The sequence below is a fragment of the Meleagris gallopavo genome, chromosome 24 (assembly GCF_905368555.1).
Source record: "Meleagris gallopavo chromosome 24, MGAL_WU_HG_1.1, whole genome shotgun sequence".
NCBI classification, from domain to species: Eukaryota; Metazoa; Chordata; class Aves; order Galliformes; family Phasianidae; genus Meleagris; species Meleagris gallopavo.
Window position 1 is genome coordinate 4,696,191 of NC_139427.1, and position 27,956 is coordinate 4,724,146.

The window sequence follows — 27,956 nt, forward strand, 5'->3', positions numbered from 1 at the left end:
GGGGTGGGTGGGGGTTGCGCAACGTTTAGGGACCTTGTGGGGGAGTGGGGGGTCTGGGTGGGGGGGTGGGTAGGGGGTGTGTGGGGGGAGGTCCTGGGGTGGGGGGTTCGTATGGAGAGGGGTTCGTGTGGGGGTATTTGAGGGGGGGGTTCTGAAGGCGGGCGTTGGTGACGGGGGTATTTATAGATGGGGGGGTCAGGATTTGGGGGTATTTGGGACAGGTGGGGTCTGGGTACGGGGCTGTCTGGGGAGGGGTCGGGCTCGGTCCGGCTGCGCCTTTCCGGGGGGGCTCCGGAGGGGCGGGGATTGGGGCGGGGTGGGGGGGGATCCCTGTGGGCGGGGGGGGGCAGCCCCGGGCTGGAGCCTCCCCCGGGCGGCAGCGCCTCCCCCTCCTTCCTCCCCCTCCTCCTCCTCCTCCTCCTCCTCCTCCTCTCCGCGTCCCGCACCCCCCGCGCCGGGCCGGGGCCGAGCGGAGCCGAGCGGAGCCGAGCGGAGCCGAAGAGGAGCGGAGGGAGCGGAGCGGGCGCTCAGAGCGCTCGGCGCGGCGCGGGGCGGCAGCAGCAGCATGGCCACCACCGTGCCCTGCACCCGCTTCACCGACGAGTATCAGCTCTACGAGGAGATCGGCAAGTAAGGGCCGGCGCGGCGCGGCACTGGGGTCCGCTGTGGGGGGGGTTGGGTTGGGGCCCCCCGCAGCCGTGACGCATTTCGGAGCCAAACACCCGCCCCCCCCATAGGGACCCCAATGTAGTACCGGCCCCCCCTCCCCCCTCCGGCCCCGCCCGCATCGGGACCGGCCCTGTCCCCCTCCAGCCCCCCCGCCCCCCCCATGCGACCCCCCCCGCGGGGACCCCACAGCCGCCCCCCTACCCCGTACCCCCATATACCGCATAACCCACCGTAGCCCCTATAGCCCCCCCGTCCCCGTAGCCCCCCCAGAGCTTCCCTCCTCCCTGCAGCCCCCCCCAGCCCCCGTAACCCCCCTTATCCTAACCCTACCCCCAGTCCTTACAGTCCCCATACAGCCCCCATAACCCCCCCGTTTCTCCTAGTGCCCCACAGCCCCTTTAGCTCCCTCCGGTCCCTATAGCCCCTCCCAGTGCCCGTAGCCCCCGCAGCCCTATAGGTGTCCCCCCCCCCGGCCTCATAGATCCCATCCATTCCCTGCCCTACAAAGCCCTGACCCCCCCAGTCCCATAACTCACCCCCAGCCCTTACAACCCCCCCACCTTCTGCAGATCCCCAATCCCTGTAGACCCCTCTCTGGACCCCCCCAATCCCTATGGGGGGGGGGGGTTCCTACAGACCCCTCCAGACTATAAACTCCCCCCACTTCGTATAGACCCCCATTCCTCCCAGACCCTTCAGTTCCTACAGAGCCCCCCCAAGTCCTTATAGCCCCCAGATTCCCATAAAGCCCCCCCCTCAAGGCTCTCCACTCCTTCCAGCTCCCCCCTAATGCTCACAGTCCCCCCAGTCCCTATAGCCCAAGATTGTGCAGCCCCTGTTCCCTGGATCCCCTCCATTCCCTATAACCACCTCCAGATCCCATGCCCCCCCCATTCCCTGCAGCCCCCACTTTTCCTATAACCCCTGGATCCTACAGCTCCCTACCCTTCCCTGCCCTGCTCCCCTTGCTCCCCCCTCCCATTTTGCAACTGTCATCCCTACAGACCCCCCCCAGATCTCTATAGACCCCCCTTTCCCCAACCTCATCTCCCTTTCAGCCCCCCCCATCCTCTCCTGGGCCTTATATAACTCCCCACAGCCCCCCTGATCCATACAGGGCCAACCCTTTGGGACCCCCCCAGTCCTTAAAGACCCTCCTGAGACCTTTGAGACCCCCACCCTTCCGAAGACCCTTGGACCCCCCCCCAGTCCTTAGGGACCCCAATTCTTAAAGACCCCCCCCCTCATCCCTTAGATCCCCCCCAGGCCTTTTGGACCCCCGGTACAGGTGGTTCATTTTGGGGGGGGTCCCTTGGAGGTGCTGGGGGGGGGGTCTGTGCTGCCTCTCCATCCCCAACCCGCAGCCATCCCTGGTTGCCATGGCAACGGGGCTGCCTCCCCATCTCAGTGTCACCGCCAGCGCCACGCGTCCCCCCCCAGCCCTGCAGCCCCCCCTTGGGGAAACTGAGGCATTGGGTTGGGGGGTACAACTATCCCTGTCACCTCCCTCAGGTGTGTGTGGGGGGGGGGGGGGGTCAGGCCCTGGGAGCTCCCAGTGGAGGCAGGGCCTTGGAGACCCCCCCGTGTGTGCCGGGGGGGCACAGCGAGGACACAGCAGTGGGGATTGCGACCCCTTTGGGTGTCCCCCCCACCCCCGGGGACTGTGACCCCCATTCAGAGCGCGGTGCCGCCGGGAGGGGACACTTGTCCTGGCTGGGGGGGGACGCACAGCTTGAGCGGTGCCGTGGGGAGCGGTGGCACTGCCGCTGGTGGCCGCATCGCTGTCCCCAATCCTGGGGGGGCCGCTGTCCCCGCGCCCACCCCCACCACCATCCGGGCCACCGCCGTCCCCATGGCAACGTGCTGCGGGTGCCGGCTGCTGCCCACGCCGCCGCGACCCCCCCACCGTGCCACCCGCTCCCCACATTGTCACCGCACTGTGCCATCCCCCCACCCCCCAAATCCCCATAGCTTGGGGGCGTTTGGGGTGTCCCCCCCCAGCCCCCCCCCCCAGGTGCTGGGGTTCACCCGGCACTGAGTCATGGCCGTGGGTGCTGAGTCATGGGGAGGGGGTCGGGGGGGCCGTGCTGGGGGGTGGGGGTGGTGACACTGAGCGCGTCCCCGTTGTCCCCAGGGGGCTTTCTCGGTGGTCCGGCGCTGCGTCAAGCTGTGCACCGGCCATGAGTATGCTGCCAAGATCATCAACACCAAGAAGCTCTCAGCCAGAGGTACGGCCCCCCCACGGCCCCACATCCCCTGTGCTGTGACACCCCCGCCCCCCTCCCTTTAAACCCAACCCACACCCCCATCCCTGCCCCCTGACTCCCTTCGACCCCATCCCTGCCCTCCTAACCTGCCTCCTGCCCCTTAAACCTGCCTCATACCGATTTTATAACCCTAACCTGCTCCCCTGCCCCCTTGATCCCATACCTGCCCCATCACCCCCTACCTGCCCCTCACCCCCAAACCTGCCCCCATCCTGCTGCCCCTCTGTGCTCCTGGGTGTGCGTGCATTTGTGAGCTGTGTGTGTGAGCTGTGTGTGTGTGAGCTGTGTGTGTGAGCTGTGTGTGTGAGCTGTGTGTGTGTGAGCTGTGTGTGTGAGCTGTGTGTGTGAGCTGTGTGTGTGGGCAGTGGACGGGGGCTGAGGGTTGGGGGCTGGGGCTGGGGGCAGTGACAGTGACAGTGAGGTGACGGCGGTGGCTCTCGCTGTGCCCAGACCACCAGAAGCTGGAGAGGGAGGCACGCATCTGCCGGCTGCTGAAACACTCCAACATCGGTGAGCGCGGTGGGGACGGCTGGATGGCATTTGGGGACACCTGGGGGTGCGGAGTGGCACCTGGATGCTGCTGGGTGACACTTATGGGCAATAGGGTGGCAGTTGGGGACAGCTGGGTGGCACCTGCGGGTGTGGGGTGGCACCTCGGTGCTACAGAGTGACACTAATGGACACCTGGGTGGCACCTGGGTACTGCTGGGTGGCATTTATGGATAGCAAGGGACAGCTGGCTGGGACCTGGGGGCAGCCTGATGGCACCTGGGTGACACTTGAGAACAGGCTGGGTGGCATCTGAGTGCTGCTGGGTGACACTTATGGACACCAGGTGGTGCCTGGGGACAGCTGGGTGGCACTTATGGACAATAGGGTGGCACTTAGGGACAACTGGGTGGCACCTAAGGGTGTACAGTATAACCTTGATGCTGCTGGGGACATCAGGTGGCATCTGGGGACAGCTGGCTGGCAACTGGGGGTGTGGGGTGGCACCTCAGTGCTGAGGAATGGCAGTTATGGACACCTGGGTGGCACCTGGATGACACTTGGGAACAGGCTGAGTGGCACCTGAGTACTGCTGGGTAGCATTTAGGAATATCAAGTGGTGCCTGGGACAATTGGGTGGCATCTGGAGTTGTAGAGTGGCACCTGGGGGCTGCTGGGTGGCACAGGGTGGCACCCGGGGAGAGGCTGGGTGGCACCTGGGGATTCTGCTGGGGACACCAGATGGCACCTGTAGGTGTGAGGTGGCACCTGGGTGCTATTGGGTGGCACTTACAGAAACGAAGTGGCACTTGGAGATAGCTGGGTGGCACCTGGGTGACACTTCTGGGCAGGCTGGGTGGCACCTGGGGTTATACTGGGGACACCAGGTTGCGCCTGGTGGTGAGGGGCAGCACGTGGGGACTGCTGGATGACACTTGTGGTCACCAGGGTGGCACTCAGGTCAGCTGGTTGGCACCTGGGTGGCACCTGGGGACAGGTCAGGTGGCATCTGGGTGCTGCTGGGGGACACCAGGTGGCACCTGGGGACCTCTGGGTGGCATCTGTGTGCTGCTGGGTGGCACTTATGGACACCAGGCGGCACCTGGGGACAGCTGGGAACATACCGGGTGACAGCTGGTGGCACTTGGTGACACATTAGGTGCCACCTGAGGAAGTGCTGGGTGACATGTAAGGACACTTGAGTGCCATGGGGACACTTTGGGGACGCTGAGTGCATGCTGGGTGCTGCTGGGGGACGCACCGGGTGCCACCTGCTGGGTGACATTTAGGGGGTGCTGAGTGCCACCCGCTGTCCCCTCAACCTGTCCCTGTCCCCGCAGTGCGGCTCCACGACAGCATCTCGGAGGAGGGCTTCCACTACCTCGTGTTCGACCTGTGAGTGCGGGGTGTCCCCAGGGGGGTCCCTAAGGTGGGGGTGCCCTCAATGGGCTCCTCGTGGGGGTGTCCCCGGGGGGTGGGGGGTTCCTGAGGGGGTGGTGTCTGCTGGGGGAGGAGGGGGGGTCCCAGGTGGGCTCCGCAGGGGCTGATGGCGCGGTGTCCCCGCGGCGCTGTGTGCCCCGCAGGGTGACAGGCGGGGAGCTGTTCGAGGACATCGTGGCCCGGGAGTACTACAGCGAGGCGGACGCCAGGTGAGCCCCCCGGCCCCGGGCGCTGCGGGGGGGCAGCAGCGGGGCCGGCACGGGGTGGGGGTGGGGGAGGGGCCGGGACACCCCGCTGCGGGGGTGGGGGCAGTGCCCGTAACCCCCCCTCTCCCCATCCCCCCCCCTCCGCCCCCCGGCTCCATCCCGCTTCGGGGCCCCCCCGTGTCCCCCCCTCCTCCCCCCCGTGCCGGTGCCGCCCTGTGTGCCGCCGTGTGCCCGTCCCCGTGGTCTCTGGGCTTTCACAACATTGTTTCTCCCCCTCTCTCGTTCCCCCCCATCTCCCCCCGTTCCCCTCCCCCCCCGCTCCCCGACCCCATCCCCGCTCCTTTGTCCCGCTCCCCTTCTCCCCCTCCCCCCGTCTCCCATCACGCATCGCTCTGTGCGTGTCCGTGTGTCTGTCCGTGTGTCTCTGTCTGTCCCACCACTGCCCCTCCGCTTGCTGCTCCCCACACCCTCCACCCCCCCGGCTCCCCCTTCCCCATGTTTTGCCTCCTTCAAACCCTTAATCCCCCCCCACGCCTCACTGCCCCACAACCCCATACCCGCTCCTTTCCCCCCCGCCTGCCCCATAACCCTCACCTGCTCCCATAACTTCTCCGTACCCCCGGCCCTGCCTTACACCCCCTCATTTGCCCCCCGCCCCTCTCAACCCCATACCTACCACCCCCGCCCCCCTCCCTTTAAACCCAACCCACACCCCCATCCCTGCCCCCTGACTCCCTTCGACCCCATCCCTCCTCCTAACCTGCCTCCTGCCCCTTAAACCTGCCCCATGCCGATTTTATAACCCTATCCTGCTCCCCTGCCCCCTTGATCCCATACCTGCCCCTTCCCCCAACCTGCCCCATCACCCCTACCTGCCCCACATGCCCTAACCTGCCCCTCACCCCCAAACCTGCCCCCCACCCACCCCACCCGTGCCCCCCATCTCGCCCCATCCCGCCGCCCCCCGCCCCCCGTTTTGTTTTGCAGTCACTGTGTCCATGAGCTATTAGCACGCGTTTCTCACACCCATCACTTTGCCTTTGCGCACAGGCAGCTGCAGGTCAGTATAAATGGGGAGGGGGTCCGGGGGGGGCTGTGCCCCCTGCCCAGCCGGAGCCTCGCGCTCCCCTCGCCACACCCCCAGCTTTGGGGCTTCCTCCTCCTTTCTCCAATTTCCCCCTTAAGAAAAAAAAAAACAGTTAAAAAATCACTTTTTTTTGGTCCCTCTCCACTTCTCCTCCAAAAATAATAATTAAAGAAACCCACAAAAATTATAAATTGTGGGGAGGTCGCCCCCCCTTCCCCCCCTCCTCCACACCCCGGTGCCCCATTCACCCCCATTTCAGCTCTCATCTCCCGCTCCTCCCTCTCTTGTCTCGTCTCATTGCCCTCCCGCTCCCTGTCCGTCCTGTCTGGGGGTCCCCAGCAATAGGGGGGGGCACAGCGGCACCCAGTGTCCCGACCCCCCCCCAACTTTCCCACCCCCAGCTCTCCTTGGGGCGCGGTGGGGAGTGCCCATGTGTGCAGCACAGCGGGGCTGAGTGGGTTTGGGGTTAGGGTCAGGGTTTGAGGTCAGGTATGGGGTCAGGGCTACGGGTCATGGTTAAGGGTTAAGGTCAGGGTTAGGGTAAAGGTTAGGGTTGGTTTGGGTCAGGATTTGGGGTAGGATCATGACACAGGGTTAGTGCGAAGATTAGGGTTATGTTTGGGGTCAGAGTTTAAGGTTAGGGTGAGGGCTAGATTTATAGTTTGGGGTCAGGGTTAGGGTTATGATTTAGGGTCAGGGTAAAGGGGTCGAGGTTTGAATTGGGGTTCACAGAATCACAGAATCGTAGGGGTTGGGAGGGACCTCCAGAGACCACAGAGTCCAGCCCCCTGCCAAAGCAGGTTCCCTGCACCAGGTCACACAAGTAGGCATCCAGGCTGGTCTTGAATATCTCCAGAGAAGGAGGCTCCGCAGCCTCCCTGGGCAGCCTGTTCCAGGGTTTGGGGCTAGGGCTGCGATTTGCGTTTAGGGTTTAGGGTTAGGAGTCAGGTAAGAGTCAGGGTTTGGGGTTAGGCTCAGGGTTAGGGCTATGGTTTGGGGTCAGGGTTAGGCTCCGGGTTAGGCTCAGGGTTGGGGGTCGCTGTGCCCCCACAGTGGGGTGGGTCTGGGCTGGTGGTGCCTGCTGACCCCTGGGCTGTTTGCCCGCAGCCACTGCATCCAGCAGATCCTGGAGGCCGTCCTGCACTGTCACCAAATGGGGGTCGTGCACAGAGACCTTAAGGTGAGCGCATCCCCCTCCCTCCCTCTGCGTCCTTTGGGTCTGCATCCCTGGGGGTGGGGGGGCACCCTGCCCTACACACACTGGCCGTGGGGTGATGATGTGGGGTGATGATGGGGGTGATGATGTGGGGTGATGATGGGGGTGATGATGTGGGGTGATGATGGGGGTGATGATGGGGGTGATGATGTGGGGCCGCCCCCCATCCCTCCCCGCAGCCGGAGAACCTCCTGCTGGCCAGCAAGTGTAAGGGTGCGGCGGTGAAGCTGGCCGACTTCGGGCTGGCCATCGAGGTGCAGGGCGATCAGCAGGCCTGGTTCGGTGAGTGACCCCCCCCCACAGCCCCCCCTGCAGCCCCAGCCCCCCGCTCAGCCCCTGCCCCTGCCAGGCTTCGCCGGCACGCCTGGCTACCTGTCCCCCGAGGTGCTGCGCAAGGAGGCCTACGGCAAACCTGTGGACATCTGGGCCTGCGGTAAGGGCGCTGCGGGACCCCCGGCCTGACCCTGGGACCCCCATCCTGTCCCCATCGCCTCCGTCCCGTCCCCATCCCTCCTGTCCCCACTCTCATCCCCTCTGTCCCATCCCCGTTCCCATCCATTCCGTCCTGGTCCCCTTCCCGTCTCCGTCCCCACACTGGTTCCATCCCAGTCCCCATACTGGACCTATTCCAATCTATACTGGTCCCCATCACAGTCTTTATCCTGGTCCCCACCATGTCCTCAAAGGGGTTCCCACCCCGGTCCCATCGTGGTCCCCATCCCAGTCCTCACACCGCTCCCATTGCAGTCTATACTGATCCCCACTCCAGTCCCCATACTGGTTCCATTCCAGTCTGTACTGATCCCCATCCCACCGACCTCCCATCCCAATCCCCATCCCAGTCCTCACTGACTCCCATCCCAGTCCCTTTCCCAGTCTGCACACTGGTCCCCGTCCCAGTCCCCACACTAATCCTATTACAGTTTATTCTGGTCCCATCCCAGTTTATACTGTTTCCCATCCCAGTTCCCATACCGATCCCAGTACAGTTTGTACTGATGCCCACCCCGGTTCCCATATTGATTTCCATCCCAGTCCACATATTGACTTCCATCCCGGTGCCCCATACTGGTCCCATTACAGTTTATACGGATGCCCACCCAGCCCCCATATTGACCCCCATCTCAGTTCCCATACTGGTTCCATCCCAGTCTCCACACTGATCCCATTGCAATCTTTATGACCCCCCATCCCAACCCCCCCATCCCTGCCCCCCCGGTGCCGGTCAGGCTGATGTTTGTGTGGCACAGGGGTGATCCTATACATCCTGCTGGTGGGATACCCGCCCTTCTGGGACGAGGACCAGCACAAGCTGTACCAGCAGATCAAGGCGGGCGCCTACGACGTGAGTGCGCCGTTACCCCCGGCCCCCCCCGCGGGGACAGAGGGTCGCAGCCACCCCCTCCCCGCCCCGTCCCGCTGTGTCCCCCGCAGTTCCCCTCCCCCGAGTGGGACACGGTCACCCCCGAAGCCAAGAACCTCATCAACCAGATGCTGACCATCAACCCCGCCAAGCGCATCACCGCCCACGAGGCCCTCAAACACCCGTGGGTCTGCGTAAGTGTGCCCCCCCCGACCCCCACCCCTCCCCACACCGTCCCCATGGGATGCGCTCCCCGCTGACCCCGCTGTCCCCACAGCAACGCTCCACCGTGGCCTCCATGATGCACAGACAGGAGACGGTGGAGTGCCTGAAGAAGTTCAACGCCCGCAGGAAGCTGAAGGTGGGTTGGGGCCCCATCCCAGCACGTCCCGTTCCCACCCCACTGTGTCCCCACAGTCCCACCACGGCTGTGTCCCCACGCCTTCCCATGTCCCTCAGTCCCATCTCCCCCCGGTTCCATCCCAGGATGTCCCGGTCCAACTGCAGCCACATCCCAGGGCTTTGCTGTGTCCCATGTCCCCCTCTCCCTCCCTGGCCACGTCCCACTGCTTCACTTGTCCCACAGTCCCCTTTTGGGATGTCCCAGTGCCCAGCTTCGGCCCCGGTCCCATCCCACACACGTCCTGGTGCTGCCGTGTCCTGGTGTCACCTGTCTGTGCTGCGGTGTCACCCTGGCCGTGTCACAGTGTCACCTGGCTTTGTTACAGTCCTCTCCCCGCCTTCCCGTGTCCCCCAGTGGTGCCCTGGGGTGTCCCTGTGCCTTCCCAGCCATATCCCACTGCCACCCCCCTGTCCCATCACCCCCCCGGCCCAATGTCCCCATGTCCCGGTGCCGCGCTGACCCGCTGCCATTGCAGGGCGCGATCCTCACCACCATGCTGGCCACCCGGAACTTCTCAGGTGAGCCCCCCCCCTCCCGGCCCCGGGACGCCTCACACCCCCCCGCGTCCCCGGGCCTGGCCCCGCTCGCTGCCGCTCTCTTTCTCTCTTTCCCCCTCCCTCCAAACTCCCCCCACCCCATTTTGACGCGAGGACGGCCGCGCCGTGCGGTAACGGGGCTGGGGGGGAACCCAGGAGGCGACGTGGGGGTCACCCCCAGCAGGGGCTCCCGCCCCGTGCCCACCTAACGGGGTCGCTTCCTTTCTCTCCTCTCGCTGCCCGCCCCGCAGTGGGCAGACAGACCACCGCGCCTCCCTCCATGTCGGCCGCCGCGGCCCCCCTGGGGCTGGTGGAACAAGGTAGACGCCGCACGGACCCCCCCGTGCCGCCCGCTTGCCTCTGGTCCCCCCCCACCCCACTCCTCCTCCTCCTCCTCCTCTTCCTCCCCCTCCAGGCTCGGGGTCCCTCCTCGGGAATGGCACCTCACGCATGGGACCCCCCCGCCTGTCTGCCTGCCCACCTCTCTGCCTGTCTCCCCCCCCCGCTGGCACACGGTGTCCCCGTCACCGCTTGTGTCCCCACATCGGGGCTGCGTGGGGTGCGTGGGGCCGTGGGCTGGGGGTGCTCCCTGTGCCACAGTGCTGTGGGACCCAAAACCCCTCGTGTCACCCTGGACCCCCATGGCACCCAGGATGCTCATGGTACTTGGGACCCCCGTGTCACTCAGGACCCCTATGGTATATGGCAGCCCTATGGCACGTGGGACCCCCATGTCACCCAGGACCCCTGTGTCACCTGGGATCCCCGTGGTACATGGCATCCCCATGGCACATGGGACCCCTGCGGCAGCTGGAAGCCCTGCGGCACCCGGCACCCATGGTGACACCTGGGACCCCCCATGGCCCCCAGCCCCCTACGGGGACCCACTGTGGCACCCCCATGGCCCCCAGCACCCATCGTAGCACCCATCACCCAATGGCACACGATGGGATGGGGGGGAGGTCACGGAAAATTTCAGAGCCAACCTCCCCCCCTACATTTGGGGATGTGCCGACCCCGAGGCTGCTGCTCCATCCCACAGCATTGCTCTGCTGCAGGGGGGGCCGCACTGCTGCATGGGGGCTGCACCCGCGCATGGGGGAAGTGATGCCTCTGCATGGGGGGGGGAGGGGCTTCGTGCAAGCACATGGGAGGGGGCTGCATTGCCACATGGGGGGCTGCATTCCCCTCTGGGGGCTGCGCTGCAGTATGCCCGCACGGCCCCGTTGCGCTGCAGCCGGTGTTTGTGGTACCGCGAAACACTCGGCGGGTCTTAAACCCCCCCACAGCCAGCGAGCCCCCCCCGGGGACCCCCCGATGGCTCTGGTTTAGACCCCGACCCCCAGTGCCGCAGCCCCCAGCCCGCTTCCCGAGGAGGGCCCGCACCCCGGGGACACGGCTGTGCCACGGGGGTGTCCCCGTGTCCCCCCCCGCCCTTCCCCGTCCCCCCACCCACCCCACCAAATGGGTCCCGCACTGACCCCCCCCGCTGGCTGCCATCCCCGACACCACCCGGTGAGGACGGAGCTGAGGACGCCCACAGGTGACACCGGCGCTGGAGGGGGGGAAACAGCAGCGCGGCCCCCCCTGTGCCGTGCACCCCCCACCCCACATAGATCAGGCCAGGAGGGGCGGCCGCCCCACGTCCCGGTGCCCCCCCTGCACGGTTTGCGGGGTCCGGGGCCGCCGCCTGCGCTCAGAGACGATTTTTGTGTTTTTCTGTTTTGTTTTTCCCTTTTCCCCCTTTTTTTTCCCATCCCCCCCCCTCCTCTCTCTCTCGCCCCCTTCTCTCTCTCTCTCTCTCTCGCTTTCCTCTCTGCATTTCTCCAAGGTAAGCCAACCCCCGGCCCCCGCTGTGCCCCCCCGGTGCCCCCCCGGGACGGGAGGGGACGGTGGCCCTGTCCCCATGGGGGGACACACAGCTCTGACCCTCTGCTTTCTCCCCCGCAGCAGCTAAGAGCCTGCTCAACAAGAAGGCTGACGGTGTCAAGGTGAGGGGATGAGGGGTGGGGGTCACAAAGGGGGTGACCCCCCCTTCAAGCTGCCATCTCTGACCCCCCACGTCCGTCCCCGCAGCCCCAGACCAACAGCACCAAAGGCAGCGCCGGCGTCACCAGCCCCAAAGGGACGCTGCCGCCCGCGGCGCTGGTAGGTGCCCCCCCCCACAATCTCCCACCCCACGCCCCCCCCCCATCCCCCCATCCCCCCATCCCTCCATCCCTCCATCCCTCCATTCCTCCATCCCTCCATCCCATCGCATCCATCGCCATGCTCGCCAGCGGCACGGCCGGTCACCGAGTGGGGAAGGGGGCGCAGGGAACCCCCCCCAACAGTAAGTGTCCCCCCCAGCACTAAGTGCCCCCAAAGCATCGCGGGGCTCACAGACCCCCGGCACGGTGGGTGCAGAGGCAGCTCTGGGGCAGGTGGGTGCGGGAGCGACGCGGGGACAACGCCAGAAGCTGCTGGTGAGGGACAGGGTGGGGGGTCAGGGGGGAGGAAGGACGTGGGCACAGAGGTGGGACGGCACCAGGACCCCGATGGGACGGTGGGTGCAGGATGCGTCCCGACCCGGCTGCTGGAGCGGAGGAGCATCGGTCAGCGTGGTGGGGGCTGGGGGGCGGGTGGCTGCGGGGACCTGAAGGCACGAGGGGTGCCCCCAGGACACGGATGGCAAGGTGGGCACAGAATGCGGGCACGGGGCTCTGTGTGGGTCGGAGCAGTGGGTGCAGAGCCCCCCACCTCCAGGTCAGAGCAGTGGGCTCAGGATGTGGGCGCTGTGCCCCCCCCACGGTGGGTGCGAGACGTGCCCCCCCCCCTCCCTTTTTCTCCCCCTCTCCTCGCTCTCTCTCAATTAAACCGTGTCGCTTTGCTGGACTAACGACTCTCTGCTTCTCTCCCCCCCGCCCTCCCCACCCGCTGTGGGTCTGTGCCCCCGTCCGCGTGCCCCCCGCCTCTCTCCCCCCCCACGCCGCTGTGCTCTGGTCTCTCCTCGCCTCCTTCCTCCCCCTCTCTCCTCCTCCTCTGTCTCTCTTCCTTCTCCTGTAGGAGCCTCAAACTACCGTAATTCATAACCCCGCGGACGGCATTAAGGTATTGCTGCCCCCCCTCCGCTTTCCGCCTCCATCCTCCCCCCATCTCCCATCTGTTCGGGGCTGGGGGCTCCCGGTGGTCCCAGGGAGGCGTCACCCCCACAGCTGGGGCGCGTGGTTCCCCCCTCCTCCCCCCAAAATGGGTGCTGACCCCCCCACTCCTCTGTCTCTCCCCCCGCACCGCTGCCCCCCCCCGCCGGCAGGAGTCGTCCGACAGCACCAACACCACCATCGAGGACGAGGACACCAAAGGTGATGGGGACGTGGGTGGCTGGGGGTATTGGGGGTACCGAGTTGCATTAGAATGGAGCTAGGATGGACTGGAATGGCACAGGGATATACTGGAACTGAACTGGGATGCACTGGATTGGAGCTGGGATGCATTTGGATGCACTGGAATGGCACTGGGAAGCACTGGGATGAAGCTAGGAGACACTGGGATGTACTGGGATGGAGCCAGGATGCATTGGAATGGCACTGGGATATACTGGAATGATGCTGGGATGCACTGGAATGGAGCTGGGATGCATTAAGATGCATCGGAATGGCACTGGGATGTACTGGGATGGAGCTGGGAGATACTAACATGCGTTCGGATGGCACTGGGATGCACTGGAATGGTGCTAGGATGCAATGGGATGCATTGGAATGGCACTGGGATGCACTGGGATGGCATCAAAATGCAACTGGCTGCAGTGAGATGGCATGGGGATGCAGTGGGAGCCTCGGAGATGGGTGGCACTGGGATGCACTGGGTGGAACTGGGGAGTGCTGGGAAGTGATAGAATGGTACTGCAGTGTACTGGGATGGGACTGGGATGTATTGAGGTGCACTGGAATGGCACTGGGGCACAGCAGGATGGCACTGAATGTGTCGAGGTGTGCTGGGATGTCCAGTTTGGGTGGCACTGGGATGCAGTGTCCGGCTCAGGGGTCGGTCTGTCCCCATGCTGTGCGTCTGTCCGTGTGTCTCATGGTCTTTGTGTCCATCCGTCCCCGGCCCCTTCGTTGTCCCCCCTCCCCCCCGTGGGGCCGTGCCCGTGACCCCGCTGTCCCCGCAGCCCGCAAGCAGGAGATCATTAAGATCACAGAGCAGCTCATCGAGGCCGTCAACAACGGGGACTTCGAGGCCTACGCGTGAGTGGGGTCGGGGGGGGGGAGGCTCGGGGGCGGGGGCTCAGCTGACGCAGCGCTTTGCAGGAAGATCTGCGACCCGGGGCTCACCTCCTTCGAGCCCGAAGCTCTGGGCAACCTGGTGGAGGGCATGGACTTCCACCGCTTCTACTTCGAGAACCGTGAGTGCCTGCGGCTGCCCGGCTGCTGCCCTCACCCCCATTCCTGCCTGTCCTGCCCTGTCTGTCTGTCTGTCAGTGCCTGCCTGTCATCCCCGTCTCTGTTGCTGTACATCTGCTGGCTCTGCCTGCATCCCTGCCTGCATTCTCACCTACATCCCTTCCCTTCCTGCCTCCCTTCCCTCCTGCCTCCTTCCCTTCCTGCCTCCCTTCCCTTCCTGCCTCCCTTCCCTTCCTGCCTCCTTCCCTTCCTGCCTCCCTTCCCTCCTGCCTCCTTCCCTCCTGCCTCCTTCCCTCCTGCCTCCCTTCCCTTCCTGTCTCCCTTCCCTCCTGCCTCCCTTCCCTCCTGCCTCCTTCCCTCCTGCCTCCTTCCCTCCCTGCCTCCCTTCCCTCCTGCCTCCCTTCCCTCCTGCCTCCTTCCCTTCCTGCCTCCTTCCCTCCTGCCTCCTTCCCTTCCTGCCTCCTTCCCTCCTGCCTCCTTCCCTCCCTGCCTCCTTCCCTCCTGCCTCCTTCCCTCCCTTCCCGCCTCCTTCCCTCCCTTCCCGCCTCCTTCCCTCCCTTCCCGCCTCCTTCCCTCCCTGCCTCCCTCCCTTCCTGCCTCCTTCCCTTCCTGCCTCCTTCCCTTCCTGCCTCCCTTCCCTCCCTGCCTCCCTTCCCTCCTGCCTCCTTCCCTTCCTGCCTCCCTTCCCTCCTGCCTCCCTTCCCTCCTGCCTCCCTTCCCTTCCTGCCTCCTTCCCTCCCTGCCTCCCTTCCCTCCCTGCCTCCCTTCCCTCCCTGCCTCCCTTCCCTCCCTGCCTCCCTTCCCTCCTGCCTCCCTTCCCTCCCTGCCTCCCTTCCCTCCTGCCTCCTTCCCTTCCCTTCCTGCCTCCTTCCCTTCCTGCCTCCCTTCCTTCCTGCCTCCCTTCCTTCCTGCCTCCCTTCCCTCCTGCCTCCTTCCCTTCCTGCCTCCTTCCCTTCCTGCCTCCCTTCCTTCCTGCCTCCTTCCCTCCTGCCTCCTTCCCTTCCCTCCTGCCTCCCTTCCTTCCTGCCTCCTTCCCTTCCTGCCTCCCTTCCTTCCTGCCTCCCTTCCCTTCCTGCCTCCCTTCCCTCCTGCCTCCTTCCCTTCCTGCCTCCTTCCCTTCCTGCCTCCTTCCCTTCCTGCCTCCCTTCCTTCCTGCCTCCCTTCCTTCCTGCCTCCTTCCCTTCCTGCCTCCTTCCCTCCCTGCCTCCCTTCCCTCCCTGCCTCCCTTCCCTCCCTGCCTCCCTCCCTTCCTGCCTCCTTCCCTCCCTTCCTGCCTCCTTCCCTCCCTTCCTGCCTCCTTCCCTCCCTGCCTCCCTTCCCTCCTGCCTCCCTTCCCTCCCTGCCTCCCTTCCCTTCTGCCTCCCTTCCCTTCCTGCCTCCCCTTCCCTCCTGCCTCCCTTCCCTTCCTGCCTCCTTCCCTTCCTGCCTCCCTTCCCTCCCTGCCTCCCTTCCCTTCCTGCCTCCCTTCCCTCCTGCCTCCCTTCCCTCCCTGCCTCCTTCCCTCCCTGCCTCCCTTCCCTCCCTGCCTCCCTTCCCTCCCTGCCTCCCTTCCCTCCTGCCTCCCTTCCCTCCCTGCCTCCCTTCCCTCCTGCCTCCTTCCCTTCCCTCCTGCCTCCTTCCCTTCCCTCCTGCCTCCCTTCCTTCCTGCCTCCCTTCCCTTCCTGCCTCCCTTCCCTTCCTGCCTCCCTTCCCTTCCTGCCTCCCTTCCCTTCCTGCCTCCCTTCCTCCTGCCTTCCTCTCCCCTTCCCTTCCTGCCTCCTTCCCTTCCTGCCTCCCTTCCTTCCTGCCTCCTTCCCTTCCTGCCTCCTTCCCTTCCTGCCTCCCTTCCTTCCTGCCTCCTTCCCTCCCTGCCTCCCTTCCCTCCCTGCCTCCCTTCCCTCCCTGCCTCCCTTCCCTCCCTGCCTCCCTTCCTTCCTGCCTCCCTTCCCTTCCTTCCTGCCTCCCTTCCCTTCTTTCCTGCCTCCCTTCCCTTCCTGCCTCCTTCCCTTCCTGCCTCCCTTCCCTCCCTGCCTCCTTCCCTTCCTGCCTCCCTTCCCTTCCTGCCTCCCTTCCCTTCCTGCCTCCCTTCCCTTCCTGCCTCCCTTCCCTTCCTGCCTCCCTTCCTTCCTGCCTCCCTTCCCTCCCCACATCCCTTCCCACCCCTACCTGTATCCCCGTGCCCCACTCCCCGTTCCGCCGCCCCGCAGTGCTGTCCAAGAACAACAAACCGATCCACACGACCATCCTGAACCCCCACGTTCACGTCATCGGGGAGACGCGGCCTGCATCGCCTACATCCGCCTGACGCAGTACCTGGACGCGCAGGGCCGCCCGCGCACCAGCCAGTCGGAGGAGACGCGCGTGTGGCACCGCCGCGACGGCAAGTGGCAGAACGTCCACTTCCACGGCTCGGGGGCCCCCGTCGCCCCCCTCCAGTGAAGGTGAGGGCGGCCCGGGGGGTCCCGCCGCCTCCGGACCCCTCTGCGAACCCCCGGCCCCGTCAGCCCACCCCGAGACCCCCGCCGAGGCCGAGCCGCCGGCCGGGTGCCGCGGTCCCGGAACGCGCGTCCGCATGCCTTGTGCCCCCCCAGCCCCCGGACCCTCTCCGCCCGGTGCCTGTGTTTGCAGAAAAAAAAAAGACAAAAAAAAAAAAGCCAAAACGACGGAAAACGGTCAAAAAATCGCCCCCCTCCCCTCCCCACTACGTTCTTCCTCCCCCAGCCACGCACCCGTTGGCACGGAGGGGCCGCCGGAGCCCGCGGACGCCCACGGTGTCCCCCCTCCCTCCTCCTCCGTCTGTGCCGGGCTGGGGGGCTGCCCGGATTCCCCCCCCGGCCGTGCTTGTGGAGTTTCGCTGTTGCTGGTGGTGGATGTTGTTCTTTGGACTCCGCTTTCGCTCCTTCCCTCCCCGGGTCCCTGTACATAGAGAGAGCTCTTTATTTTTGAATTCCCGCGGGAGCAGCCGGTGCCCCCCGTCCCCACCCCCCCACCCGACCCCCACCCAGTGCTCCCCGCCCGTAGCTCTGCCCCACAAGCGTGGGGTCCGCCAAGGGTTGGGGGCCAGGAGTTCGGTAATTTGGGGGGGGAGGGGGAGGTTCCGGCCCTAAGGGCGGGGAGCGGGCGGGGGGCTCGGGGCTGACCCAGCACCCAGGCAGCGGCGCAAGCACTTTAGACTAAGAGAAGGGGTCTCTTAGGGGGCACAGGCTGCTGCCCCCCCTCCCCGCATCCGACCCGGCCTCCGGGGGTCACCGCTCTGGGGAGGGGGGGCATCGCCCCACACCCCCTCCCCCACGTCCCCATCCCGCACCCGTTGTCGCTGGGGCTGTTTGTGGCTGTGGCCGTGGGCCGGGGGGAGGAGCGGGGGGGGGGGGTTTATTTTCTGCATGCACTTTGCGCGGGAGCACCCTGGAGCGCTAACGCTGTATGTCGAGGAGCTGAGCTGAGCTGTTTCTGTCCCATGAATGCTGGTGGATCGTTGCCGAATTTTCTCCACTCTCCTTTCCCCTTTTCTCTCGTTCTTTTCCATCCCTCCCCCCCCCTCCCCCAGCATTTCTCCCCTTCCCTCCTCGGACCCCTTCGTCTTTTCTTTCTGAGCCTTGTAAGTGTAAAAGATGACTCTGATTTTGTTTTTGTCTCGGGAAAAAAAACTGCAAATAAATTATGAGGAAAAACGACTGATGAAAAGAAAATCCCGGTGGATGATGCGGAGCGACTGCACAGTGCTGCCTGGCCTTTTCCTATGGGGCCACCCCCCGGTTCTGCCCCTCACACCCCCAGCCTCACATCCCGGACCCCCAAACAGAGCTGAGCTACAACCATCAAAGACAACTTTATCGGCCAGCACAGAAACAACAGGCAACACCGATCACACTACAGTCCCGAGCGAAAGCTTTGCCCTTCCCAAGGAGTGGGGCTGGAGGCTGAGACCCCCCCCTGGCTGCCATGGGGCAGGGAGTGGGGAGCCCCATGCCCGTCCCCGCCGGTTCCCCACGCCCCAAACCCGCCCCCAGGGGACAGGCAGTAAGTGGGGATTCGGACCCATCCCAAAGGTGACAGCCCCCACCAGCCCACCGCTGCAGGGGTTCCTGTGCAGTGCCGCATCCCCTCGGTGCCTCCCTGCCCCCACGGCCCCTGGTTCTGCTGGAGGAAGGGGGCAGAACACAGCACGGAGCCCCCTGGCCCCGACCAGAGAAACCCAGCTCCCCTCCCTCCCCTCCCACCCCCTGCAGCAGCCCCATAAAAGCCCCCCCGCTCCCCACACAGCCCCAGGCCCTGCGGGGGGGGCCGGCTCCTCTCTCCCCATCCCACAGCCGAGGCACTCGCTGGTGTGACAGGCGTCATGGCAGGGCACGGCGCGCTCCCGGCGCTCCCCCGGCACAGGGGCCACTAAGACCAGTTTTTGGGTAAGGCTGCAGCACGGCCCAGGAGCCCGCGGGGTTCTGCTTTCAGTCCTGGGAGCGGCCGAGATCCGAACGGGAGCGAAGGCCCCGGTGAGCCGGAGCAGGAGACCCCCAGCCCCGGGTCACATAATCTCACAGCAGGAGTTCTGCTTTCGGGCCTGCAAAGGGCGGAAGAAATGGGGTGAGCCCACTCCCCAGCCGTGGGCTCGGTCCAAAACCTCAGCAGCGAGGTTCGGCTTTTTTGGAGAGGTTGAGGAGCTCCACAGTCACGACCGGGAAGCTGAGCTCCTCACACTCCCCTCGTGCCCATCCCACAGCTCCCAGGGAACCCCCCCGGCAAAGCAAACCCCACTCACGGTTTTGTAGAAGGCTTTGGACTGGACCCCGAGCACCTCTGATTTGGACACCAGATCATCCAGCTTCTCCCCTCGCTCCAGCAGCGACTCCATAGTGTTGTGCTACCAAAAGGAAGTGGTGCTGATGGCACAGAGCTCCCACGACAGAGCAAGGGGAGCAGGGATGGGCAGTCACTGCCAGCCTCACCAGGATTATTTTGGTCTCGTCCAGCTCTGCCTGCACTCTGGTCATTGGGTCGGCATCACGGGGTTCTGGGAGAGGAGACAGCAGCGTCAGTACAGCAGCGTCAGTGCAGCAGCAACACGCACAGCACCCAGGAACCCCGGGCCCCATACCTGGTATTTGCTGAGGTATCCATCCAGAGCTGCATAGCTGATGGTGGCAGGAGACCCCGAGGGCCAGTCTGCCCTGCTCACCTGCCTGGAGAACTCCTCCAGGACCTGCGTGTGAGGGAGTGGGGGTTGCTCTCCCAGCACAGAGCTGGTAGACCCACAGGAAGGCCCCAGAGGTGACCCACAAGTCCCACCCCACACCGCTCACCTTGTCCAGCAAAGTGAAGCACACCCGTGACGGATATTCGTTGTCGGCGATCACCACGCCGGCCAGCCCGTCACTGCGCACGTACACGTGGCACAGGTAGTCTGGGCAGAGAGAGGGGTTGGGGCGGGTCCAGAGCCCCTCAGTGCTCGAGGAGGGAGCTCAGTATGTGGAGGGCTTTAGGGCTGGACCCTGCTCTGCCCCCAGACCGCCTGCCCAGCGCAGGAGGGGAGGTGTGGCTTGCCTGGAGGCAGAGCGCTCACCTTGCTCCTTGACCGAGGCCCTGCTGCCCAGCTCCGAGCGCTCCACGATCAGCTGGCTGGTGAAGGTCATGAATTCCTGCACGCTGTGAGCACAAAACGCGGCTCTCACCGATCCTCTGACCCAGGAGCATGGACCCACGGGGCTGTGGGGCACAGCGTAGCCCTGGCCCATCCCCATGGCCCCACTTCCCCTCCCACAGCCCCATTGAGACACTGATGGGTTTTGTGCTGGGATTTCTCAGGGTGCTTCCCCCAGCACAGGCACAGCCCTTCTGCAGCAAATGTCTGCATTTGGCAAAGAAAAGCCACGGTAAGGCAGCAGCAGGGGTCTGCAGATTACTTCACCGCACTCAATCGCCTTCGAATGCACGTGTTGGCAGGGCTGTCCCAACTCCCCCTTTCTCCTCACTTATTTGGCCAAAGGAATGTTTTTTTAAGATGGTTTTACTTAAAAGCATTTCCCTTTATCGCTGCAATTGCAGAACCAGACACTCCAGAGGCTCCAACAAACCCTCAGTGTGGACAGGGCTGGGAATTGGAGAGCAGCGAGCGAGTGCCTCCCCGCAGCCCAACAGCTCAGCACCATCTCCTGCCTCATCCCACAGAGCTCTGAGCCCTCCCAAATTCCAGGCTGAACCGGCCAGTCCTGAGCGGGCAGCGCCCAGCAGGGAGACAGGAGCAGGTTGTAATTAGATGACAGCGAGATGCAATGAGATGGCAGTGCCTCCCGGGTGGGAGCAGAACGCGGCCCCACACGCCCTGGGGATGCAGGGGGGGTCAGGGGCTCACCTGGACCGCTGGAAGAAGTTGAAGGTGGAGACGTCGGAGGCGGCCTTCAGCAGTTGCACGCGGGCCTCGCCCTTGTACAGCACGCTCAGGCTGTACAGCCTCATGGCGGGCGCTGCGGGCAGAGCAGGGCACTGAGTGCCCCGTGGGCAACGGGACCACGGGGACCCCACCAGCACCACGCTGGGACCCGCAGGGCACACAAAACCATACCAGAAACCCATGGGGATGCAAGGAAACCTCACTGAGACCTCACTTGAGCACACCAAGATGACACTGGGACCCACTGGGACACCATTGGGCACACCAGACACCACAGGGACCCCATAGGGACCAACCAGGACCTCATTGAGCACACCTGGACTTCAACAGGAACCACCAGAACCCCAACAGCAGCCATTGGGACCTCACCAGGCACACCAGGACCCACCAGGACTCCACCCAGGACCCCAACGGGAACCACTGAGACCCCACCTGGACGATTGGGCATGCGGGGACTTCATTAGGACCCACCAAGACCCCAATGGGAACCCACCAAGACCCCACCGGGCACAGCAGCTTGACAGTGGGACACACTGGGATTCCACTGGGTGCACCAGACACACTCAAGACCCCACCAGGAGCCCACCGAGCACCTTCAGACCCCAACGGGAATCACCGGGACCCCACCAGCAGCCATAAGGACCCCACTGGAACCCCACCAGTACTGCACCGGCTCCACCAGGAACGCCCCGGAACCCCCCAGAAATCCATCAGAGCCCAACCTCACCTCTCACCGAGGCCCACCGGACAGTGCAACCCACCGGGACCCCACCAGGATCCCCCAACACCGCAACGAGAACCCACTAAAACTCCACCGGGCACAGCAGAACCACACCGGGACCCACCGGGACCCCACGTCCCCTCCCTCCCAGCTACCATCACTGCAGCCTCCGCCTCACAGCGCTCCCGGAGCGGCCCCGCTGCCTCTGCCCTGCTGTTCCCCGGCCCCCCGCGGCCCCCGGCCCCTCCAGGCCCCGCCCCGCACCCCTAGGCCGTGCCCGCCCGGTACCGGCGCAGCGGGGCTGTTCGTAAGGGGCGGCGGCAGAGCGGGCTCCCGACCCGGAAGCAGAAAAGCGGCGACCGGAAGTGACCCCAACGCCGATCACTGCCACGGGGCCACACCTGCCCTGCGCAGGCGCCACCCTCGCTCCGCCCTCCTTCCGTCTTTCAGCCAATGAGAGTGCGGAACGATGGCCGACCCCGCCCACCCGCCTCATCGGAGCGAGGAGAGCCAATCAGCATCGCGCTTACGTCATGGCTGACAGCGGGCGTGCTGGGCGAAGGGCGGGGCCTCTTTTTGTGGGCGTGGCCTGGTCTGGAGGAGGGGCTGTGTCGGTGGGCGGGGCCTTCAGTGCGGGCGGGGGAAACGATTGGGGGTGCGGTCTGCGTAGGGGGCGTGGCCTATAGGGCGTGTCCGTCCGGTGGGCGTGGCCTGAAGTGTGGGCGGGGCTTCCGAGATGGGCGTGGCCTCTGGTGTGGGGCCGGCCCCATGGGGCAGCTTCACCCCACAGAATGGGAGCCCTGTGGGGCAGCCCCCCGGTGCTCCCTAAGCCGCCCCTCACGACCCCACAGCTTCACCCCGCTGTGGGGCAGGCACCGCGCTACGGGACAGCGCTATGGGGTCATCCTGGGGGGCCACGCTGATTGGGCCCCACGTGGGGCTCCCCCCGGCGCCGTGGGGCCCGCGGCCGTCGCACTGTCACCTTTGTCACGGAGCCGCGGTCGCCCGTCTCCATGGGACCGCTGGAGAGCTGGCGGTGGTGACCAGGACACGGAGTGGTTGGTATGACAACTGCCGCCCGCTGACGGGCTGCACCACTCCGCCGGGCGCCCACGGCCTTCCCACCGCCCCACGGGGCAGCAGGCAGAGCAGGAGAAGGGCCTGCGGGCACCCCGCACCCCGAGGGCCGCCCCGGGATGTGGGGAGCCGGGCCCGAGCCCTCCTGACAGGACGGCTGTGGGGGGCACCGGGGGCACCCCATGAGCTAAGGGCGGAGATCCGGGTGGGGGGCACACAGGGGGACGCGGGGGGACAGCGGTGTCCGGCCCGCGCCGACGGCTGCCCCCATGTTGGACCACAGGAGCAGGATGGAGAGCTGGCGGCAGGAGAAGGTGAGCTCCAGCACCATGGCCCTATAGCCCCATAGCACCATAACCCCATGGCCCCATACTTCCGTAGCACCATAGCCCCATAGCCACATAGCCCCATGGCCCTATGGCCGGGCCCACTTGTGCTGGGCTGAGGTACTGGGAGGTTGGGCTGTGGGTGCTGAGCGCCAGGCATTGCATGGGGCACGTGGGCTCCGACCCCAGGAAGAGCCCAGCGGGACCCTGCATCCTGCACTGGTGTTGGGTGGGAAAGGGCAGACCCGAATGCATAGCAAAGCCCCACATCAGGAGCAGAGAGCTGTGGGGTCAGCACCGTGGGGAGGGGGTGGCAGGAGGGCAGGGGGTTGCACGTGGGGTGCCGTCAGCTGTGCTTCTCCTTGTGGTGCTCCTAACCCTGAGACCACAGTGCCGTGTCCCCATGGGGGGGCTTGGGGCTGAGACCCAGAAGTTGGACTCACAGGGCTTCGGGTGGGAAGGGCACCTGGGATGGTGCAGGGAGGAATGGGGGAGGATTCAGCGAGGAGCAGTGCCCAGCAGTGTGGGGTGGCTCTGTGTCACCACAAAGGTGCCATTGGGGTCACCCTGAAGGCCCCATTGAGGTCACCCCAGAGGTGCTGTTGGGGTCACCCTGAAGGCTCCATTGGGATATCCCCAAAGATTCTTTTGGAGTCACCCTGAAAGTTCCATTGGGGTCACCTCAAGGACTCCGTTGGGGTCACTCTGAAGGCTCCATTGAGATCACCCCAAAGGTGCTGTGGGGCTCACCCTGAAGGCTCCGTTGGGGTCATCTCAAGGGCTCCATTGGAGTCACCCCAAAGTTTCTGTTGGGGTCACCCTGAAGACTCCCTTGGGATTGTATTGAAGGCTCCGTTGGGGTCACCCCAAAGGCTCCGTTGTTTTGCCCCTTTGCAAAGCAGCAGCCGCAGGAAAACAGCCCCGGCGCTCGCAGCCTGGGCCCGCTGACTAATGAGGCCTAAATGCAGCGAGCACAGCTGGCTGCGGGGCCGTGGCACGGCGGGGAGGAAAACAGCAGGGATGGCAGCGGGGGGATGGGGGGGATTGGGGTCCTCAGCGCTCTCTGCCGGGGGTCCCACGGCCCCGGGAAACCCCGCAGGTGGAGCAGATCCTGTCGGAGTTCCGTCTGAAGGAGGAGGACCTGCGGAAGGTGATGCACCGCATGCAGAAGGAGATGGACCGCGGGCTGAAGCTGGAGACGCACGAGGAGGCGTCGGTCAAAATGCTGCCCACCTACGTGCGCTCCACGCCGGAGGGGTCGGGTAAGGAGCCGTGGGGCTGAGCCCACCCCCGGGCTGTGGGAGCAGCAGGATGGCAGGATGCCCCACGTGTCCACGCTGTGCTGCAGAGGTCGGGGATTTCCTCTCGCTGGACCTGGGCGGCACCAACTTCCGTGTGATGCTGGTGAAAGTGGGCGAGGGCGAGGAGGGGCAGTGGAAGGTGAAGACGAAGCACCAGATGTACTCCATCCCTGAGGACGCCATGACGGGGACGGCCGAAATGGTGAGTGGGGTCCAAGGGGGTCCTCGCTGCTGGTGGAGGAGAGGTGTCCCCCCTGTGGTGTCCAGTCTGGGGACACGGTGGCTCTGGGGATGGGGTGATGAGGACATGGTGGCAGTGGGGATGGGGTGGTGGGGACACGACGGCTCCAGGGATGGGGTGGTATGGACTTGGTGATGCTCAGGATAGACAGGGCGGCCGGGACACAGTGGCACTGGAGATGGGGTGATGGGGTCATGATGGCAGTGGGGACGGGGTGATGGGGACATGGTGATGCAGTGAATGAGGATACTGGGACGTGGTGGTGCTGGGGATGAAGTGACGCTGGTGACAGGGATGTGGTGGCACTGGGGACAGGGCAGTGGGGACATGACAGTGCTGGTGCTGGTGGTGATGGCAGGGCTGTGGCAGCTCTGGGGATGGAGCGGTGTGCGTATGGTGGTGCTGGGGTGGGGTGATGGGGCCACAGCAGCACCAGGGATGGGGACACTGCAGTGACATCCCTCCTGCCGCCCCCAGCTCTTCGACTACATCTCGGAGTGCATCTCTGACTTCCTGGACAAGCACCAGATGAAGCACAAAAAGCTGCCCCTGGGCTTCACCTTCTCCTTCCCCGTGCGGCACGAGGACATTGACAAGGTGAGGGGACGGCAGGGCGGGGGGACACGGAGCCACTGCGACCCCCACCCATGCTCCTTGCCCCCCAGGGCATCCTGCTGAACTGGACCAAGGGCTTCAAGGCCTCAGGAGCGGAGGGGAACAACGTGGTGGGGCTGCTGCGGGACGCCATCAAACGGCGCGGGGTGAGACGTCCCCCCCGGCCCCGCTGTCATCATGTGTGTCCTCCCCTGGGACCCACCGTCATCGCGTGTGTCCCCATCCTGGGTCTGCAGTCACCACGTGTGTCCCCATCCCGTGCCCACCCTCACCGTGTGTCCCCATCCCGTGCCCACGTCACCCCGTGTCCCTTCTGGCAGGACTTTGAGATGGACGTGGTGGCCATGGTGAACGACACCGTTGCCACCATGATCTCCTGCTACTACGAGGACCACCGCTGCGAGGTCGGCATGATCGTGGGTAAGGGGCCGTGGGGCCACAGCGGGGGGACACCGGGGGGCATGGAGCGGCCCCAGACCCCAACGCTGTCCCCCACCCCCGCAGGGACGGGCTGCAACGCCTGCTACATGGAGGAGATGCACAACGTGGAGCTGGTGGAGGGCGACGAGGGCCGCATGTGTGTGAACACAGAGTGGGGAGCATTTGGGGCATCAGGGGAGCTGGACGAGTTCCTGCTGGAATACGACCGCGTGGTGGACGAGACCTCGCTTAACCCCGGTCAGCAGCTGTAAGGAGTGGGGCGGCGGCGGCTCCTTCCCCATGTGGAATATGTGGGGTGGGGGGAACGGGGCCCTGACGCTGCGCCGTCCCCAGCTACGAGAAGATCATCGGGGGCAAATACATGGGGGAGATCGTGCGGCTGGTGCTGCTGCGGCTGGTGGATGAGAACCTGCTGTTCAGCGGGCAGACCTGCGAGAAGCTCAAGACGCGCGGAGCCTTCGAGACGCGCTTCGTGTCGCAGGTGGAGAGGTATGGGGTGGCCCTGGGGGTCCCTCGTGTCAGTGGGTGCTCCCGTCCCCTCACCCCACCTTAAGGTCCCCGTCCTCTCTCCCCAGCTGCCCCGTGCGGGGTCCTCTGTCCCATCGCTCCATGGCAGCAATCTGCAGCTGCCCCATATTGGGTTCCCCAAGTCATTTCTCAACCCCACGCTGGTCTGTCCCTCATTGAGGTCCCCTGCCCCATCACCCCATGGCAGCCTTCCAGAACGGCCCCACATGTGGCTCCCCTGTCCCACTGCCCCACACTGGGGTCCCCCATCCCATTACCCCATGACAACCCTCTACAACTGCCCTAATTGGGGTTCCCTACCTCATTTCCTCAAGATAGACATTGAGCTCCCCTGCTCATTACTCTCCTGTGTCCCACACCGGGGTGCCCTGCTCCATCTCCCCACACCAGTGTCCCACACTGGGGTCGTGTCCCATCACCCCACACCAGCCCTCTACAACTGCCCTGGAGTCCCTTACCCATTGATGATCCCACTTTGTTGTCTTATCCCGTTGCCTCACTTTGGGGTCCCCTCCCCCATACCCCCACGCGAGACTGTCCCACACAGGGGTCCCCTGTGCCATCACCCTACAACAGCTGTCTCTGACTGTCCCCTTATTGAGGCCCCTGTGTCATCATCCTGTGACAACCCTCTACAGCTGCCCCATATTGGGGTTTCCTGCTTTGTTGCCTCACACTGGACATCAGGATCTCCAGCCCCATCTCCCCACGCCAGCGTCCTACATCAGGGTCTGCTTTGCCATCACCCAACTCACTCTAATGGCTGTCCCAAATCTTGTCACCCACATCAGCCCTCTATAGCTGCCCACATTGGAGTCCCCTATCCTACTGGCCTAGGTTGGTGTCCCCTATCCCATCGCTCCAGTGCGGGGCCCCCTTTTCTCTCATCCCATGCCAGCACTCCAGAACTATCCCCATTAGGATTCTCTGCCCCATCAGCCCACACCAGCCCTCCGCTGCTGTCCAGAGTTGGATTCCCAGTCCCATCACCCCACTTTGGTGCCCCACACCACCCTATGGCCATCCCCCATTCTACACACGGCTCTGTCCCACCGCAGCGACTCAGGCGACCGCAAGCAGATCTACAACATCCTCACAGCCTTTGGGCTGCTGCCCTCGGGGTCGGACTGCGACATCGTGCGCATGGTGTGCGAGAGCGTGTCCACACGGGCTGCCCAGATGTGCTCAGCTGGGCTGGCCGGCGTCATCAACCGCATGCGGGAGAGCCGCAGCCAGGAGACCCTCAAGATCACCGTGGGGGTGGACGGCTCTGTCTACAAACTGCACCCCAGGTGAGACCGTGGGGGGGTGTCACCCCCTCCCAACCTCCGTCCTCCTCTTTCCTCTTGCCCTGACGCTCCATGTTCTCCTTCTAACCCTAACCTTGACATAACTCGGTCCATAACCCTACCTTGAGGCATAACTCTAACCTTAGCCATAGTCCTCATTGCAACCATGATCCTAGCCCTAACCGTAACCAAAACCGTAATCCTAGCTCTAGCCACCATCCTGACCGTAACCCTAACCTTAACCCTAATCCTAACCCTAACCCTAGCAAACCAGTAACCCTAATCATAACCCTAATCTTAACCCTAACCCTAACCATGACCATAACCCTAATCCTAAATGTAATCCTAACCCTAACCATAACCACAACCCTAATCACAACCATAACCCTAACTGTAATCCTAACCCTAACCCTACTCCCACCCCTACCCCAAACCTTCTTCCTCCCCCCACAGCTTCAAGGACCGTTTCCACGCCACCGTACGACAGCTGACTCCCGGCTGCGACATCACCTTCATCCAGTCGGAGGAGGGCAGCGGGCGCGGGGCTGCGCTCATCTCGGCCGTGGCCTGCAAGATGGCGTGCATGATGGGGCAGTGAGGCGGACTGGGCGGCGGGGATGTGCCGAGGAGCCGGGACTGATGTGGGAAGGGCTCGGATGGCACCGGGATGGTGCCGGGGCTCCCCAATAAACGGGGTCGGCGTGGACTTCTCCTCTGGGAACGCTGTCCCAGCGTTGCTCTGTGGTGCAACTCCGGTGTCCCGTCCCTGAGACCCCTGGACCATTCTGGGGACGAGGACGGAGCGCTGGGGGAGCCGTGGCCCCACCCGTGGGGCAGCACCCTGTGACCCCAAACCTGACGGCCCCCTGGCCCAGGGGTCCCAAGCAGTGGAATTCAGCATCCCAACCCGCTCGGTTCTGGTGGTGACAGCCCTGTGGTGACATGTGCCATTTCTTGCCGCCGTGTGGAGCTCGGAGCAATCATCATGGGGCTAA

General features: G+C 64.9%; 3 protein-coding genes across 4 annotated transcripts; 2 read left to right on the top strand and 1 right to left on the bottom strand.

The window, feature by feature from the left end:
- Positions 1 to 433: 433 nt before the first annotated feature.
- Positions 434 to 17,711, top strand: CAMK2B (calcium/calmodulin dependent protein kinase II beta). Its single transcript, XM_085242872.1, is given in 21 exon segments — positions 434 to 629; positions 2,802 to 2,897; positions 3,387 to 3,446; positions 4,766 to 4,820; positions 5,009 to 5,074; positions 7,266 to 7,338; positions 7,554 to 7,656; positions 7,724 to 7,807; positions 8,625 to 8,719; positions 8,809 to 8,931; positions 9,015 to 9,098; positions 9,616 to 9,658; positions 9,928 to 9,996; positions 11,627 to 11,667; positions 11,753 to 11,824; positions 12,722 to 12,766; positions 12,969 to 13,017; positions 13,827 to 13,902; positions 13,966 to 14,060; positions 16,245 to 16,310; positions 16,313 to 17,711. Coding segments are annotated over 21 exon segments (1,623 nt in total). The 5' UTR covers positions 434 to 565; the 3' UTR covers positions 16,477 to 17,711.
- A 136-nt stretch (positions 17,712 to 17,847) lies between these two features.
- YKT6 (YKT6 vesicular SNARE protein) lies at positions 17,848 to 21,471 on the bottom strand. Its single transcript, XM_085242873.1, has 8 exons — positions 21,432 to 21,471; positions 20,384 to 20,495; positions 19,595 to 19,677; positions 19,335 to 19,435; positions 19,108 to 19,234; positions 18,981 to 19,045; positions 18,794 to 18,895; positions 17,848 to 18,595 (listed from the first exon to the last, which is right to left on the bottom strand). Exons 2-8 carry the CDS (start codon positions 20,485 to 20,487, stop codon positions 18,560 to 18,562), a joined length of 618 nt encoding a protein of 205 aa, XP_085098999.1. The 5' UTR covers positions 20,488 to 20,495; positions 21,432 to 21,471; the 3' UTR covers positions 17,848 to 18,559.
- Positions 21,472 to 21,833: 362 nt separating this feature from the next.
- Positions 21,834 to 27,681, top strand: GCK (glucokinase). Of its 2 annotated transcripts, none has more exons than XM_085242878.1 (11): positions 21,834 to 22,201; positions 22,504 to 22,534; positions 23,646 to 23,808; positions 23,895 to 24,049; positions 24,566 to 24,685; positions 24,754 to 24,849; positions 25,024 to 25,123; positions 25,208 to 25,391; positions 25,478 to 25,633; positions 26,731 to 26,964; positions 27,415 to 27,681. In XM_085242878.1, the coding sequence occupies exons 1-11, from the start codon at positions 21,912 to 21,914 to the stop codon at positions 27,557 to 27,559; spliced, it is 1,674 nt and encodes a 557-aa protein (XP_085099004.1). In that variant the 5' UTR covers positions 21,834 to 21,911; the 3' UTR covers positions 27,560 to 27,681. The 2 variants fall into 2 exon arrangements, with proteins under 2 accessions (XP_085099004.1, XP_085099005.1); XM_085242879.1 differs by having other exon boundaries at positions 21,887 to 22,205.
- Positions 27,682 to 27,956: the final 275 nt, after the last annotated feature.